Consider the following 13,951-nt stretch of genomic DNA (forward strand, 5'->3'; position numbering starts at 1 on the left):
TTGGATTAATCCAACCTGACCCATTCCTTAACAAAAATCTTGCCTTTATTTTCTGAAATATTTTTTATGTATTTATTTCTATGTCAATCAATCAGACTTTTTTTTTTTTCCAACTCTAGGAATTCAATCTTAAGCCTTTACTTATCTGCAAAATTGTCAACTTGGTCCCATATATGTGCTTCTATTATATACGGTGTGAGTATCAATAATGACAGACTTTTATAATGGGCTTTATTAATTCTGAGTCACACCAGATATTTGCTGTTTACTATGATAATAAAGATGAATAATTCCCCTCTCCCCTTTTTATAGTTAAGCAGGAAGCAGCGTGATTTCACAGGGAACAAGGTGGATTAAGTCCCAGGAAGCCTTGAGTTCCATTCCTGGCTTGTCTTCTAGAATTCTAGAGTGCACTATCTACTCTGGTACTTCATAGGAGTGGTTTCTCCTAACAAGTGCCTGCTCATCTATGACTTATTTGGGTTGGGGTGCCAAAGTAGAATAGGTTCCCATTTACCCATGCCAAACAGTGTTGCTGGCCTTGAGCTCAATGAACTGAAATAATCATGATTTGGGTTATTATTGATGTTTAATCTCTGTGCGGGGCTTCCCTGGTGGCTCAGACAGTAAAGAATCTGCCTGCAGTCAGGAGGCCTGGGTTTGCACCCTGGGTTGGGAAGATCCCCTGGAGAAGGGAATGGCTACCCACTTCAGTATTCTTGCTTGGAGAATTCCATGGACAGAGGAGTCTGGCAGGCTACAGTCCATGGGATCACAAAGAGTTGGACATGACTGAGCGACTAACACTTTCCTCTTTGAGTTATTGAAGTTTTATTGAAGTCAATTTAAATGCACCTTAAACCAAAATCTGTTTTACAAACGATAAGTTTTATAATAAAGGCTACCTCCAAAGAGTCAATAGAAATAAGGACTATTTCTTTTTTAAAAAACCCTGTTTATTGCCCAATTCTTTGTGAATGATGAGATGGATTGAAAAAGTCACAAAATATTGGGCAGAAGTTGTCACTTCTGAGTAGGAAGAGTCCATTCGAAGGACCAGGGGATTGACTGTCCTCTTTTCAAGGTGAGATGGCCCTCCAGCCTGCAGCGAGGGTCTGGGGAAGAAGGTCCCCCCATTTCTACTTGCCCTCTGAAGCTGCATAGTATCAGTGAACATGGGGGCATTGTCTGGTAGGTACAGGCGCAGAGAAATTCACAATTGGTACCACATTGTTACTGGCTGAAGCCACTCAAGTGGGGGTATTGTTATACTTTCGTTGTTGTTTATACTACTCTTGGATAAAATGTACCAGATGGTCTTGAGGCATTTTGCAGGAATGAATCCTGTGCTTGTTTGAATCATCTTTCTGGTGATTATATTTGGTGCCTTGGAGGAAATGTAATTCCTCAGAAACTCGGAACTCTTCTGGATGAAAGTGAAAGTCACTTAGTTTTGTCCGACTCTTTGCGACACCATGGACTAGACATTCCATGGAATTCTCCAGGCCAGAATACTGGAGTGGATAGCCTTTCCCTTCTCCAGGGGATCTTCCAACCCAGGGATCAAACCCAGGTCTCCCACATTGCAGGAGGATTCTTTACCAGCTGAGCCACAAGGGAAGCCCACACTCTGTCTACTGCATTTTATTTGGATTGTGCTGTCAAGAAGTGGATAGAGGATGCTGGCTTTTGCGTTGTGTATGGCCCATATCCCTTCTCGAGTTTCAAACAGAGCTTCAACGGTTTTTATAAATGAATTTGGTTATGGTAGTGAGAACATAAAAAAAACCCAGGATCCTTCTTTCTTATAATTTAAAATAGACTTGGCTTTTCAGTTATTTGTTTCACCTGTATTGCATCTTATTCTCATAGTCATACCTGGGGTAGGTGTTGTCAGTGAGGAGAGGACTGGAAATGAATGGTGAGTGGACCCACAGGGCCAGAGGTACAGAGGTTCTGCTGACAAGAGGGCTGTCCTTTCAAACCACGGCTAAAGGTCAGAAGTATGTTCTTTTTTTAGAAAACCTTTAAAGACAGTCTTTATTAATGCTAAAATTGCTTAGTTAAGCCTCAACTGGAACCACTACTATCTTTTTTTAAAAAAATATTTTTTCTGTTCAGAATTTTCTCATTTTTTGTTCATTTATATTTTATGTATTAATTATTTTTATCCACACCTCAAGACTTGTGGGATCTTAGTTCTCAGACCAGGGATGGAACCTGTACCCCCTGCATTGGAAGCTCAGAGTCTTAACCACTGGAGTGCCAGGAAAGTCCCCAAAAGTTCTGTTTGTATCTGTACAGAATAATAGAATGAACACCAATAGCTACTCACTACTCTAGATCCCATAACTCTTTTAAACTTCCTAGTGAGGGACAAAACGCTCTACTTCAAGGTCATATTATTCTTGAGAAGCACTTTCTTCTGGCTCTATGCACAGTTTTTCTTGCCATGTGAATCCAACTGGCATGAATTCTTTCAGAAATTCTGCTGTAGAAAACCTTTCCTCCTGCCCAGTGATTGCCTGGTACAATTCCCATAGTCTTTGTCTGAGGAGGTTAGCCTTATTGCTATGGCAAGGATAGCAGCAGCAGATTCTTGAAGAGATGTGGGTAAGCTTATCCGGTTTCCTCTGATGCTTCTGTGAACCACCTTTTGATCCAGCAGCACCTGCCTGTTTTTAATGTTTTTGGCTGTACCGAGTCTTCCTCGTGGTGTTTGGGCTTTCCCTAGTTGCACTGCATGGGCTTTGTCATTGTGTCATGGGCTTAGTTGGCCCCTTTGGCATGTGGGGTCTTAATTCCTTGACCAGGGATTGAGCCCACATCCCCTGCATTGGAAGGTGGATTCTCAGCACGGGGCCACTGGGGAAGTCCCAACACCTGCCTATTGCCGCCAGCCAGTGGAGGGTAGCCAGTGGAGAGTTGTGGACTCTCCTGCATTAAGGGCAGTGGGTTGTGGTAAGGGCAGAGGGCAAACCCATCAAAGCTGGCCACGCTTGGAGTCTTTCAAGGCAGAAGTAACACTTCTCTTTTTCACTCACACATTCTTCTGTTCTCTTGCAGTTGTCCTGGCCACCTCATTATCACCTTATTAAATAAAGCACTTTCCTGCATATCATATTTTTTGGTTTTGGCTAACGTCAGAGTATTGAAAGACAAGCAGTGCTTCATTGGGGAACTACCAGACTGAGCATTTGAGGATTCTGCTTGGAAAATTTGGGGACAGAGAGAGCACAGTGTACCAAAAATGAGCAAAATTGCCTTCTGCATTCTTTCTGTCCCTAACTGATGTTTAAAGGTCCAAAGATGGTAACAGCAGGACAACTCTCCCTAGAGAAAGGGCTCTCATAGTGAAGAATTTTTATTTTCATATTTTAGATGATACACCACCTGAAGATACCATTCCTCTGGACTTTCCAGAATTAGAGCAGCAACTACAGGTAAGCGTTTTTCTATAGAGTCTTTCACTTTTCCTCCTTAGTTTCGTAAAATATAGTGAATAGAAAAGTCGTCTAATTGGGAAAGACTGATTTGTAGACAGAGTGGAGATTTCACATCATCAAGGTCTGTGTTACTAGGACTCCACAGTCATGAACTCTCAGGTAATGTCCCTGTCTGTTTATCTGGCTATAGCACCAGAATATTAAGAACTCAGGGTATAAACAAGTTCCTACATTAAAAAAAAATTATTTATTTTAACTGAAGGATAATTGCTTTACAACGTTGGTTTCATTTCTGCCATATATCAGCGTGAGTTAGCTACAGATGTACATATGTCCCCTCCTTCGTGAACCTCCCTCCCACCTCCCACCCTTTCCCTCCCCTCTAAGTTGTTATAGCAAGCTCCTCCTTTGAAGGAGTTTTGGAGCGTGGGGATGGTCTGGGCCCTGCTCTCCTTACCTGTGGATGTTTCTGGGCCATTGCAGTTTTGGCCCATGGTGGATTGGTGATTTAGTGATAAACTACAAGAGGGATTTGCCATGTGTGGTAAGATTCAGAATAATTTTCATTTCTCAACTCCACCCTTGTCTCCTCCCAAGTTCTCTGAGAATTCTTAATAAATGTAATTATTTTAAGTTAAATCTTCTGAATACTTTATGTACTTATGGAAAACCATAATGAACTTTTTGGCCAACCTGATATTTCGTATGCATGATTTATGGGTGATCTATCAAAGATATCCTCTTTTAATACACCAGAATTATTTGGAAGGAGCAAATAATTATGACACATTAATTTTCTTCAGATGATATATGCTGATTTCAGAAAGATGACTTTAGGAAGAGGTTCTGCTGAAAATACTGGATACCGGCTTTGGGTCAGATGTTCTCTTGAGTACTTCACTTTGCAGTCACATTTAGACCAGTCTAGTAGGGGTCTGGAATCCCGTTACAGATATTTGTTTAGTCACCACTTTTTTTTTTCCTCTAAATACCAATTCTGGAAATCTTTGATGGGGGCAGGGGGTCCATCACCTCCAGTTAGTTCCCAGCTGATGTTTCTCCTTGACTTATACTTGGCAGTTTTCCCATTTGTGGATGTGCCTGGTATCCTAATGTCATTTGAATTTGGGACCCCTGGACCAGAACAGCCCTTGACAGAGGTGGAAAGAACCAAGAATGAGCCCTGTGCAACCCGAGATAGGGTCCTTTTTTTGTGATCTGGAAGCACCTAGGTTGGGTCTGAAGAGTGGTGCTCCACTGCTGGGGTGGTCCCTGAAAATGTACCCATCATGGGTATATGTTGACTAGACGTGGTGCTGACCCAACATGGGCCAATATCAGGTGTGATCAGACCTCCTGGAGGAGCCCTGACCTCATCTCTGCACAGTCCTGGGCATCGTTCCAGGCCTCCAATAGAAAGCCTGCCAACAGAGCCATATCAATAATGTAGAGATTACTGAAGGTGGTCCAGGAGGTGGGAGGTTATGACCACACAGCTGTCAAAAGACAGCTCCATTCTCCTCTAAAATGTTTTCTGCAGCTATTACCTACAGTACCTCCTTCCTCTCCCGTCCCCATGTAGGATCTTCCACCCAGCTCTCCTGATTCCTGAAATATAACCCCACCCCCCAACCTCTCTTCTCATCATGGAGGACAGCTCAGCCGTTCCTCTGCTTTCCAGTCTGGGATGTTCACATGACATCCAGCCCCCCTTGCTTAGGTTCTGTCCTTCCAGAGGCCTGGGTATGTGCTACTCATGGTGTAGTTGGGATTGCAAAATAATAACTATTTTTTTCCCCAGTCACAGCTTTTTTCCTTTATTTTACTGCTACCTCAAAGCTATCTTATTATCATAGGAGTCAGCTGAAATTAAGGAGTTAACATATTTTGAAAATAAAAGTGTGTTCAGATTCTTATTCCCCCATCAATAGTGTGGATCGTGAATTCTGCTTTTTTGTATTGACAGTTTTTTTTCCTTTGGGAACATTAATGGTCTTCTCTGACTCGTGGATCATTCTTCGCAGGATTCATAGCACCCCTGGAAGTTATCCAGATAATTCTTCTGTTAAAGTATTGCAAGATCCATTTGAATTTTACAGCTTTAATCCCATTTGACATATATTAGAAATTAAGTCTATTTAATTATTTAATCCAGTGAGACTATTTCATCTTCATTGAGCTTTAATGAATTAGTCAGTTGAAGGCTGTCTTCTGCTTCAGGGGTTATGATACCCCCAACTTTCCCACCCCTCAACTTTCACACCCCCCAACTTTCCCACCCTAAAATATGGCCTTGCTTTTTCTTTTTTTTAAAGAGTTTTTGATGTGGAACATTTTAAAAGTCTTTACTGGATTTATTACAATATTACTTCTGTTTTATATTTTGTTTCTTTGGCCATGAGGCACGCAAGATCTTAGCTCCCTGACCAGGGGTCAAACCCACACACCCTGCGTTGGAAGGCAAAGTCTTAATTAACCACTGCACCATCAGGGAAGTCCCTATAGTATTGTTTTACCACTTCATGACTAGAGAGAATATTCCCAGCAGTACAACTAAAAGCACTTAAGTGAGGGCTTATTTTTTGGGTGAAGGATCTGACTGAGTTTGTTATAAACATTTACCATTAGTCAAGCCATTTGGTTAGGGTTGCCTCTGTCTAAGACTTGTTGTCTGTTACCTTTATTGTACACTCTAGGGTATGAGTGATAAAATATAAGAAGGTAAGGATTGAGAGGGGAAAGTTAACTCAAAGCTATATCTGAAAGCACATTCTTATTCCTATGCTTAGCATAAGCATATAAATTTAAGCCACTCTGCAGCAGAAAGTCTCTATATTGAAAGCAATAAAAATGCTTTATGTATGAAAGGAACCATCGATTCCGTGGAGCAGGCTGTCTTTACAGTCAGTTCCTTGTGCTTTCATCACATAATAATGGCTCTTGGAATTTTACCGACCATCATAATCCTCTACTGAAGAATAAAAGTTAGGTTACAGAGGTATATGAGTGCTTTGTGGTTGTTTGCTTGAGGATGAACTGACTCTTACTTGTCTCTGAAAAAGTGTAAGTGAAAGTTTCTGACTCTTTGTGACCCTATGGACTGTAAACTGCTAGGCACCTCCGTCCATGGAATTCTCCAGGCAAGAATACTGGAGTGGGTAGCCATTCTCTTCTTCAGGAAATCTCCCCAACCCAGCGATCTAACCCAGGCCTCCTGTACTGCAGGCAGATTCTTTACTATCTGAGCCACCAGGGAAGCCTTGCTGCTGCTGCTGCTAAGTCGCTTCAGTCTTGTCTGACTCTGTGCGACCCCAGAGACGGCAGCCCACCAGGCTCCCCCGTCCCTGGGATTCTCCAGGCAAGAACACTGGAGTGGGTTGCCATTTCCTTCTCCAATGCATGAAAGTGAAAAATGAAAGGGAAGTCGCTCAGTCGTGTCCGACTCTTAGCAACCCCATGGACTGCAGCCTACCAGGCTCCTCCATCCATGGGATTTTCCAGGCAAGAGTGCTGGAGTGGGGTGCCATTGCCTTCTCCGAGGGAAGCCCTAGAGCCTTATAAATATGAAAAATCACTGATGCTAGCTGATGATTGCTAGCCCTGCTCTCTGCATTTAAATCCCACTCATGCACACTGAGTGTCGCTTGGACAAAGGGTGTGTCGCCACAAATGATCTCATTTGATCCTTACAACACTTGTGTAAACTCTTATGTCTCCGCTTTAAGGATGAAACACGTGAGTCAAATTTTGGTCTACATAAATTTGCTATTTCTGACTAGATCTCTGATTCTGAATCTAGGTAACATTTTTTTCTTTTCAACTGTGGCAGAACCTATGGGCTGCTTAAATTACATTGAGAGGTGGAGAATGTTTGATTTGTGAGGTTGCTATACTGTGGTTGTAGAACAGACTTGTAAAATCTGTTCTGACTTTCAGATGTCCATTACACTCTCTTTCATAGTTTATAAAATGCAGCTATAAAGTATTTGGTAGTTACTCTACCACCAATTTGACCCCCAAGATTTTTCAGTTGCTTTGCCAAGAATCTGGACATGTTTGAGCATGTAATTCATGGTGCTTCTATTTTCACAGAAGCCAAAAAAAGCCCTGGGCAAGAATAGCAGTGACAAACATTTCTCTTGATGTCTCTATTAATGCGAAACGTTGGGCAAGAGACCTTGGGGGTAAGGTAGGTGTTAAAATGAGCAACTCTATATAGGCCGCAGCCCAGTGGCAGATGGTAGGTTGATTCTATTTTGTGTGGATTCCTTTCCTGGAACTTGGTTTCTAAATTCTCCGTGTCCATTAGGGGCAGTGTTTGGGCAGAGCTAGTTTAGACCATACTGTCAAAAGAAAGGAGGTTCAACTCTATGTCCACTTGTCAGAATGAATGAAAACCATGACTTTTCTTTAGGCCTCTGTTTCCTTTTATTTGAAGAAGAGGCCGTGACTGACCTGCCTCTCTTTTCTGAAGGATGGCACAATCCTTTAACAGTCCCAGGGTCTGGTCAGAACCAAATTAATCTTGTTAGTAAAATTTAACCACGTTGTTATGTTTTGGAGATTGTAGTTTGACCTATGGAAGACCCAAAGCTAAGCTCTGTGGTCTTTATTACCTTGGGAAGATTATGCTTTTATAATCAGGTGGAGGACATGCCAACAACTAGATTGTAATAAACTTGTTAAGGGCAGTGACACTGGGGTATGCACAGTGGCATCAGGCTGACCTGAATTTGGACCATAGCTCCCCATCTACTAGTTTAGTAATTTGGAACGTGTTATTTCCTTTCTGTAAACCTCACTGTTTTTTTTTTCTTTCAGTTTTTGTCTCTTTTTTTTGGGGCCATGCCATGGGCCATGTGAGATCTTAGTTCCCTATCCAGGGATCGAACCCACATCCCCTGCATTGGAAACCCCGAGATGTTAAACACTACTGCCAGGGAAGTCCCAAACCTCACTTTTTTGATCTGCAAAGTAGATAAAATATCTCATATCATTTTGCAAATTAAATGAGATGACGAATAGATATAGCACAGTGCTTGGCAAAATAGTTGCTCAATTAATGTTAATTTCCTGCTTTAGTGAAATTGTTTATTGAATGAACTATTGAAGTACTAGCATCTTCATATGTGTAAAATGAAATGAGAGAAGCATCTCTTTGGATTTTTGAGTTAGGAATAGAGATGGCCTCTCCTTTAAGATATTTGGAAAACAATGACTTTTTTTTTTTTTTCCAAACCAAATTGAGCAATAGTTTCAATCCCTTCTAAAGTCCTCCCATCTAATCTGAGTAGACAGTAACAGGTGTCTCCGCGGTACACATTGAACTTGCTTTTTTCTCAGACAGAGTTTGGTAAGTCCAGAAACTGATGTCACCTCCACAAATAACCAATTTCTTAGCTTTGGTTGTGTACTATAGTGTCTTGTTATCCTAGTAGTCTCTCCTGAAACTTCTTTTAGGTCTTGCATCAGTATATCACTTGCTGTCTGGCAAACAAAGATGGTATAAGATGGATGACGAACATTCCAGGATTCTACTACACTGCTCTTGAACATCCAGATAAAGCACTAAAAAAAGTTCTGCCATTTTCTCTCTCACGCATGTATTAAAAAGTATATTACAGCTACTTTTTTTTTTTTGGCTGCTGTGACTACACAGAAAACATATATAGATAACTTGGAGCTTTACAATGATACCTTTATTATTATTATTTTCTGAGTAGCCCAGTTTTTAGGCTATGCATTCTCAGAAACATTTGGGACACTCAACTTATCTGTCCCTTTAATACTGCTTATGTTGATAGAATTGACCTAAATATCCTTCATTCCAATATTATATAATATAATGTTATATTATACATATATAAAATTTTATTTATGTGTAATGTAAAATTATATATGTATAACAATATATAAAATTTTATGTGTTTAATATTATACATATATAATATATAATGATATAATGTATTATATAAGATATGCTATAATTATTACTTAGTGATGACTTTGACCATGATGTAGATACTATGGAAATGTCAATTCTTAAAATATTAAAAAAAATATTTACCGTTCCAAGATAAAAGAGTTTTCAAATATGGCAGTTAGTTCTGACTGTGGTTTTCCACTTAGTTATGACAAATTACACTTGTTCATTTGGGGACATTGAAATGAGACAAAATTTAAGCCAGACACCCCCTGTGCTACCCCCAAAATAAAGATAACACGGAGAATGAAGGAATAAATAAGTCTACTCAGCAACTGTAGAATATTTATTTCTCTAAATATATCTTCTGTGTGGGAAGCTGGGAGAGGAAAATTAAATTCTTACGTTTTTTAAGTGGATGGGGCCAGTAGTATTTGAAGAAGCCAAGTAGAAAACGGAAATGCTTAAGCTGGCTTTGCCCCTTGTGGAGAGATGCTTGGCTTGGTCCGTTCCCACGGGCCTCTTTCCAGAGGAGAGTCCATTTCAGGAGGAGCTAGCTATAAAACGATGGATTAGGATGGTGTGGCTCAAGCCAGCATTCTTGGAACAGGAGCCTGTGGTTTCTCTCTTACTTCATCTTGTTAAATTGGTCCTGATGATTGGGGTGGATACCAGAGATCGTAGTGGTTCACTCACGCTGCCGTGTAATTTAAAGCCCTTGCAAACTCTATCCTTAGGCAGCGGCAGGATGAGGGAAGGGATGGGGGTGAGGAGGAACTGCCTTCTCTGGGGCTCTGACTTCATCCAAACCCCAATCTGTGTCTTGGGAAAGTGCGTTTCAACGTTGGCTTGAGACACTGTCGAGGGAAGGTCTTAATTTAACCTTCTTAGAACTGGCTGTGTTGTGAGTAGACCAGAAACCACATATTGAGTGTATCGGAAAAGTTGTTTCTGAAGTTTTGCAGAGTTTGTGCTCTAGTGCCCGAAAAATACTTTTATGTTTTCATTTTCTTTTCCTTTTTTAATTTTTTCTTTTTTTGCAAATGATTGTATACTTGGGATTTTTTTTAATTAAATCTTTTATTTTATATTGGGGTATAACTGGTTGACAGTCTTGGGATAGTTTCAGGTGAGCAGTGAAGGGACTCAGCCGAACATATACATGTATCCATTCTCCCCCAAACTCCCCTCTCATCCAGGCTGGCACGTAACAGTGAGCTGAGTTCCCTGTGCTATACAAGAAGTCCTTGGTGGTTATCCATTTTGAATATAGCAGCGTGTATGTGACCTTCCCAAAGTGCCTAACTCAGATAGGGTATCTTTGGCTTCCTTTTCTTTGAAATTCAATATTTCATTCTTTAAATAAGAATGTGCAATTCATGCATCCAAACCAAGGGAGAATTTAGGGTAACTGTGGAGAAAGTAACAAGAAAAATTTCTCTTCATGAAGCGAAAAGAAATTCACTGTCAACATGGAGTTTATTTATTGCTTGTCCATTCCTAGCATGGGAATATAAGTATGAAAATCTCTTGACAGAGAATAGTCAAAATCAAGCAAACAGAATTGAAATAAAAAATGAAAATGTTATAGATAAATGAGAATTTACTGTATAGCACAGGGATACGTATTCAATATATTGTAATAACCTATAATGGAAAAGAATCTGAAAAAGAATATATATATGTATATGTACACTTATATAACCAAATCACTTTTGCTGTATACATCTGAAACCAACACAATATTATAAATCAACTATACTTAAAATTTTTTAAAAATGTGTTAGTTATTATTCCAAGAAATTAATAGCTATTTTCATCTGGTTACTACAGGCATTCTTTTACATTATTTTTTAGGTTTTTTTTTTTAATGTGAGCACATGCTAAATAGTATCTTAAATCAAAGTGTGACTGATTGATTCATGAGTGCCAGTGTTTTAAATGTCACCTGACGTAAGCCTACTAGTAGCTCCATTTTAAAATTGGAAACTTGATTCCTGTGCTTGAATTTTAGGAACCTATTTCCTCAGGCGAACACTTTATTCAGTGAACTCTGTTGGTTAAATATTGTCTCCTATTTTGAGGGCTTATAAGAAGGGAAGAGAGACTCACTTTTGGTGAAGGCCGTATGGTATGACGCACACACACACACACACACACATTATACCATGAAACAGTGAGAGTGGGCTGTGTCATGCTGGGCCACACATCCCATTACTCTGTAGTTCTGTTTTTATATCAGGTAAACTCCTGTTGGGGTGAGAACAATATGTGCTTAGAAAACTCTTGGATTAGTTTCCTGAAATGGGGTAAATGACCATCGATGTTAAATGCCATTCCAGAGACAGTGGGTCCTGCGGACCAGAGGGCACTTTGGTTTGTCCAGCAACATTTGGGTTAGTGGTACACAGTTTCAAGTTATAAAGGGGTGGGAAATTTTAATTCCCTGGGGAGAAATTTGGGAAGGAGAGAAAGATAGGGTGTGAACAAAGTGAGTCTCAGATGAGGAACCCTGCAAGTGATGCTTGGAAGATGGGTTGGGGCCAGCAGAAGGATCTAATGATACTTTTTGTTTTCCATTAACTTTTTAAAAAATTGTGGTAAAAGCACATAAAAATTATCACCTTAATCAGTTTTAAGGGTACAGTTTTTTTTCTTAAAGTCATGATAAACCAAGAAGATACATATATTTGAGTAATTTAAAGATGAATCTAGGGACTTTTCTGGTGGCCCAATAGTTAAGACTCCTCATTTCCAATGCAGGGGGCACACTTTCGATCCCTGGTCAGGGAACTAAGATTCTACATGCCAGGCAATGCAGCCACAAAGTTAAATAAATTAGTTTAAAAAAGCTTTTAGAAAAACAATGCCAATAAAAAAAGAAGTCATTAAAACCTTGCCCCTTTAATATAAGCATTTCATGTTGGCAAGCCAAGGAGGAAAACAGGCCTCTTGCCTCTTAAGAAAATTATTATCTGTAATTTTCAGTGTTCCTTTTAAACTATAGCAGTGAAGGGCATTTCTCCCTTTCTGTGACTTCTCTCATCTGTATCCTTTTGGCATGCAAGCATGCAGTCCTAGAATTTTCTGGCTGTCACATAGGTAGCTATGCTGAATTCATCGTGCGGGTACCTCCATGTGGCAGCTTATGGGCTGAGCTGAATCTAGTTTATGAGTGTTCATAAGGGCAGGAAATAGGATGCGTTGAGTCTTAGGGCTTTCCAGTAGGCAAATCCTTTAACAGGGCACAGGTGATTTAATAGCAGCTTGGCAAGGGTACCCAGAATAAATTGCTTTCATTACCCTTACTCTTACACCTGGTCATTTGCCAGTGTAGCAGGTGAAAATTGAGGAGGGGTTGGTGATTTCTAGGACTAGAGGAGCCAGGAGTTCTGAATGCCTTTGGCGATGGCTTTATCTCCTGGGGTGAGTTGTACTGTAATACTCCTGGGCACTACTTTGCAATTTATTTCACTGTAAAAAAGCATAATGGTTCCAACAGGGTGAGTTTATGCTGTGAATGTGTCCATGGGGCAGTGGGGAAAGATACTACGTAATAGAATTATTGGATTAATTTCCGTAGATTAGAACACAACAGATGTTCCACATAAAGGTTCATTTCATCCACATCTACTTTGAATTTTATTTCCTTTAGAAGATCTCTACTCAGAAGGCTTTATGACAAATAGGAAGGGTTATCTTATTTATCAGTCAGATTTTATAGAATTTTGTAGAACTTTCTAGAATTTTTTTGGCATCTTGGATGAGACTGCTAAATATGACACCTAAAGAAATCAATTTTCTTGAAGAATATGATGAGAGGCACAAGTAAGGAATTCATTATTTCTCATTTACTAATATAAAATTAGTGAGATTGTAACCTAGTCAGACACATAGCTTACATATTTAAGAATATTGTGAAGAGAAGATTAGACAGAAGAGCCTATATAACAATTAAGTCATCTTTCTTAGATATTGGGCTTCCCTGGTGGCTCAGATGGGAAAGAATGTGGGAGACCCAGGTTCGATCCCTGGGTTGGGAAGATCCCTGGAGAAGGGAATGGCAACTCACGCCAGTATTCTTGCCTGGAGAATCTCAAGGACAGAGGAGCCTGATGGGCTAGAGTCCTTGGGGTCCGCAAAAGAGTCAGGCAGAACTGAGCGACTAACACTTCCTCAGATATTATGCAACATTTTTTTATAAATAATTGAAAAGGGTGGTTACAAACCTCTTTAAAAGAATATTAACTAGTTTTTCTCAAAGTAATGTGTTTAATAACATGCTGCTAATTAGAACTTAGAATTGCGAACTGAGGGAAAGCCAGTTCTTTAAAAATAAATTCTAGAAAGAAGTCAGCATGTTGTGGTTAGAAAAACTTGTGTGCTGGCTGTTGTACCCCTCAAGGATGGGAGAAAAGCACAGATAGGAATCCTTGTTCTCTTTGCCTGCACATGTTGTAAGCATCGTTTTATTTGGGATTTGGTCTTTCCTATGGTTTGTTAATTGTTGCAAGCATTATTTCCAGGCCAGCATCATTTCTTCAGTTTGGATTCCTTTCTTTCTTTTTTTTTCCTCTTGGAG

At 40.0% G+C, this 13,951-nt stretch overlaps 1 protein-coding gene across 4 annotated transcripts in view; it reads left to right on the forward strand.

Annotated features, from left to right (window-relative positions):
• The window catches only part of MAP3K7CL (MAP3K7 C-terminal like), a 45,623-nt gene that overhangs the window by 13,795 nt on the left and 17,877 nt on the right, over nt 1-13,951 (forward strand). For all 4 annotated transcript variants that reach the window (XM_040227684.1, XM_040227706.1, XM_040227692.1 and 1 more), the window contains one exon: nt 3,382-3,443. In XM_040227684.1, the coding sequence (XP_040083618.1) occupies nt 3,382-3,443 (62 nt within the window). The remainder of the gene's footprint in view (nt 1-3,381; nt 3,444-13,951) is intronic.

This window comes from Oryx dammah, unplaced genomic scaffold (assembly GCF_014754425.2).
Source record: "Oryx dammah isolate SB20612 unplaced genomic scaffold, SCBI_Odam_1.1 HiC_scaffold_2, whole genome shotgun sequence".
Lineage (NCBI taxonomy): Eukaryota > Metazoa > Chordata > Mammalia > Artiodactyla > Bovidae > Oryx > Oryx dammah.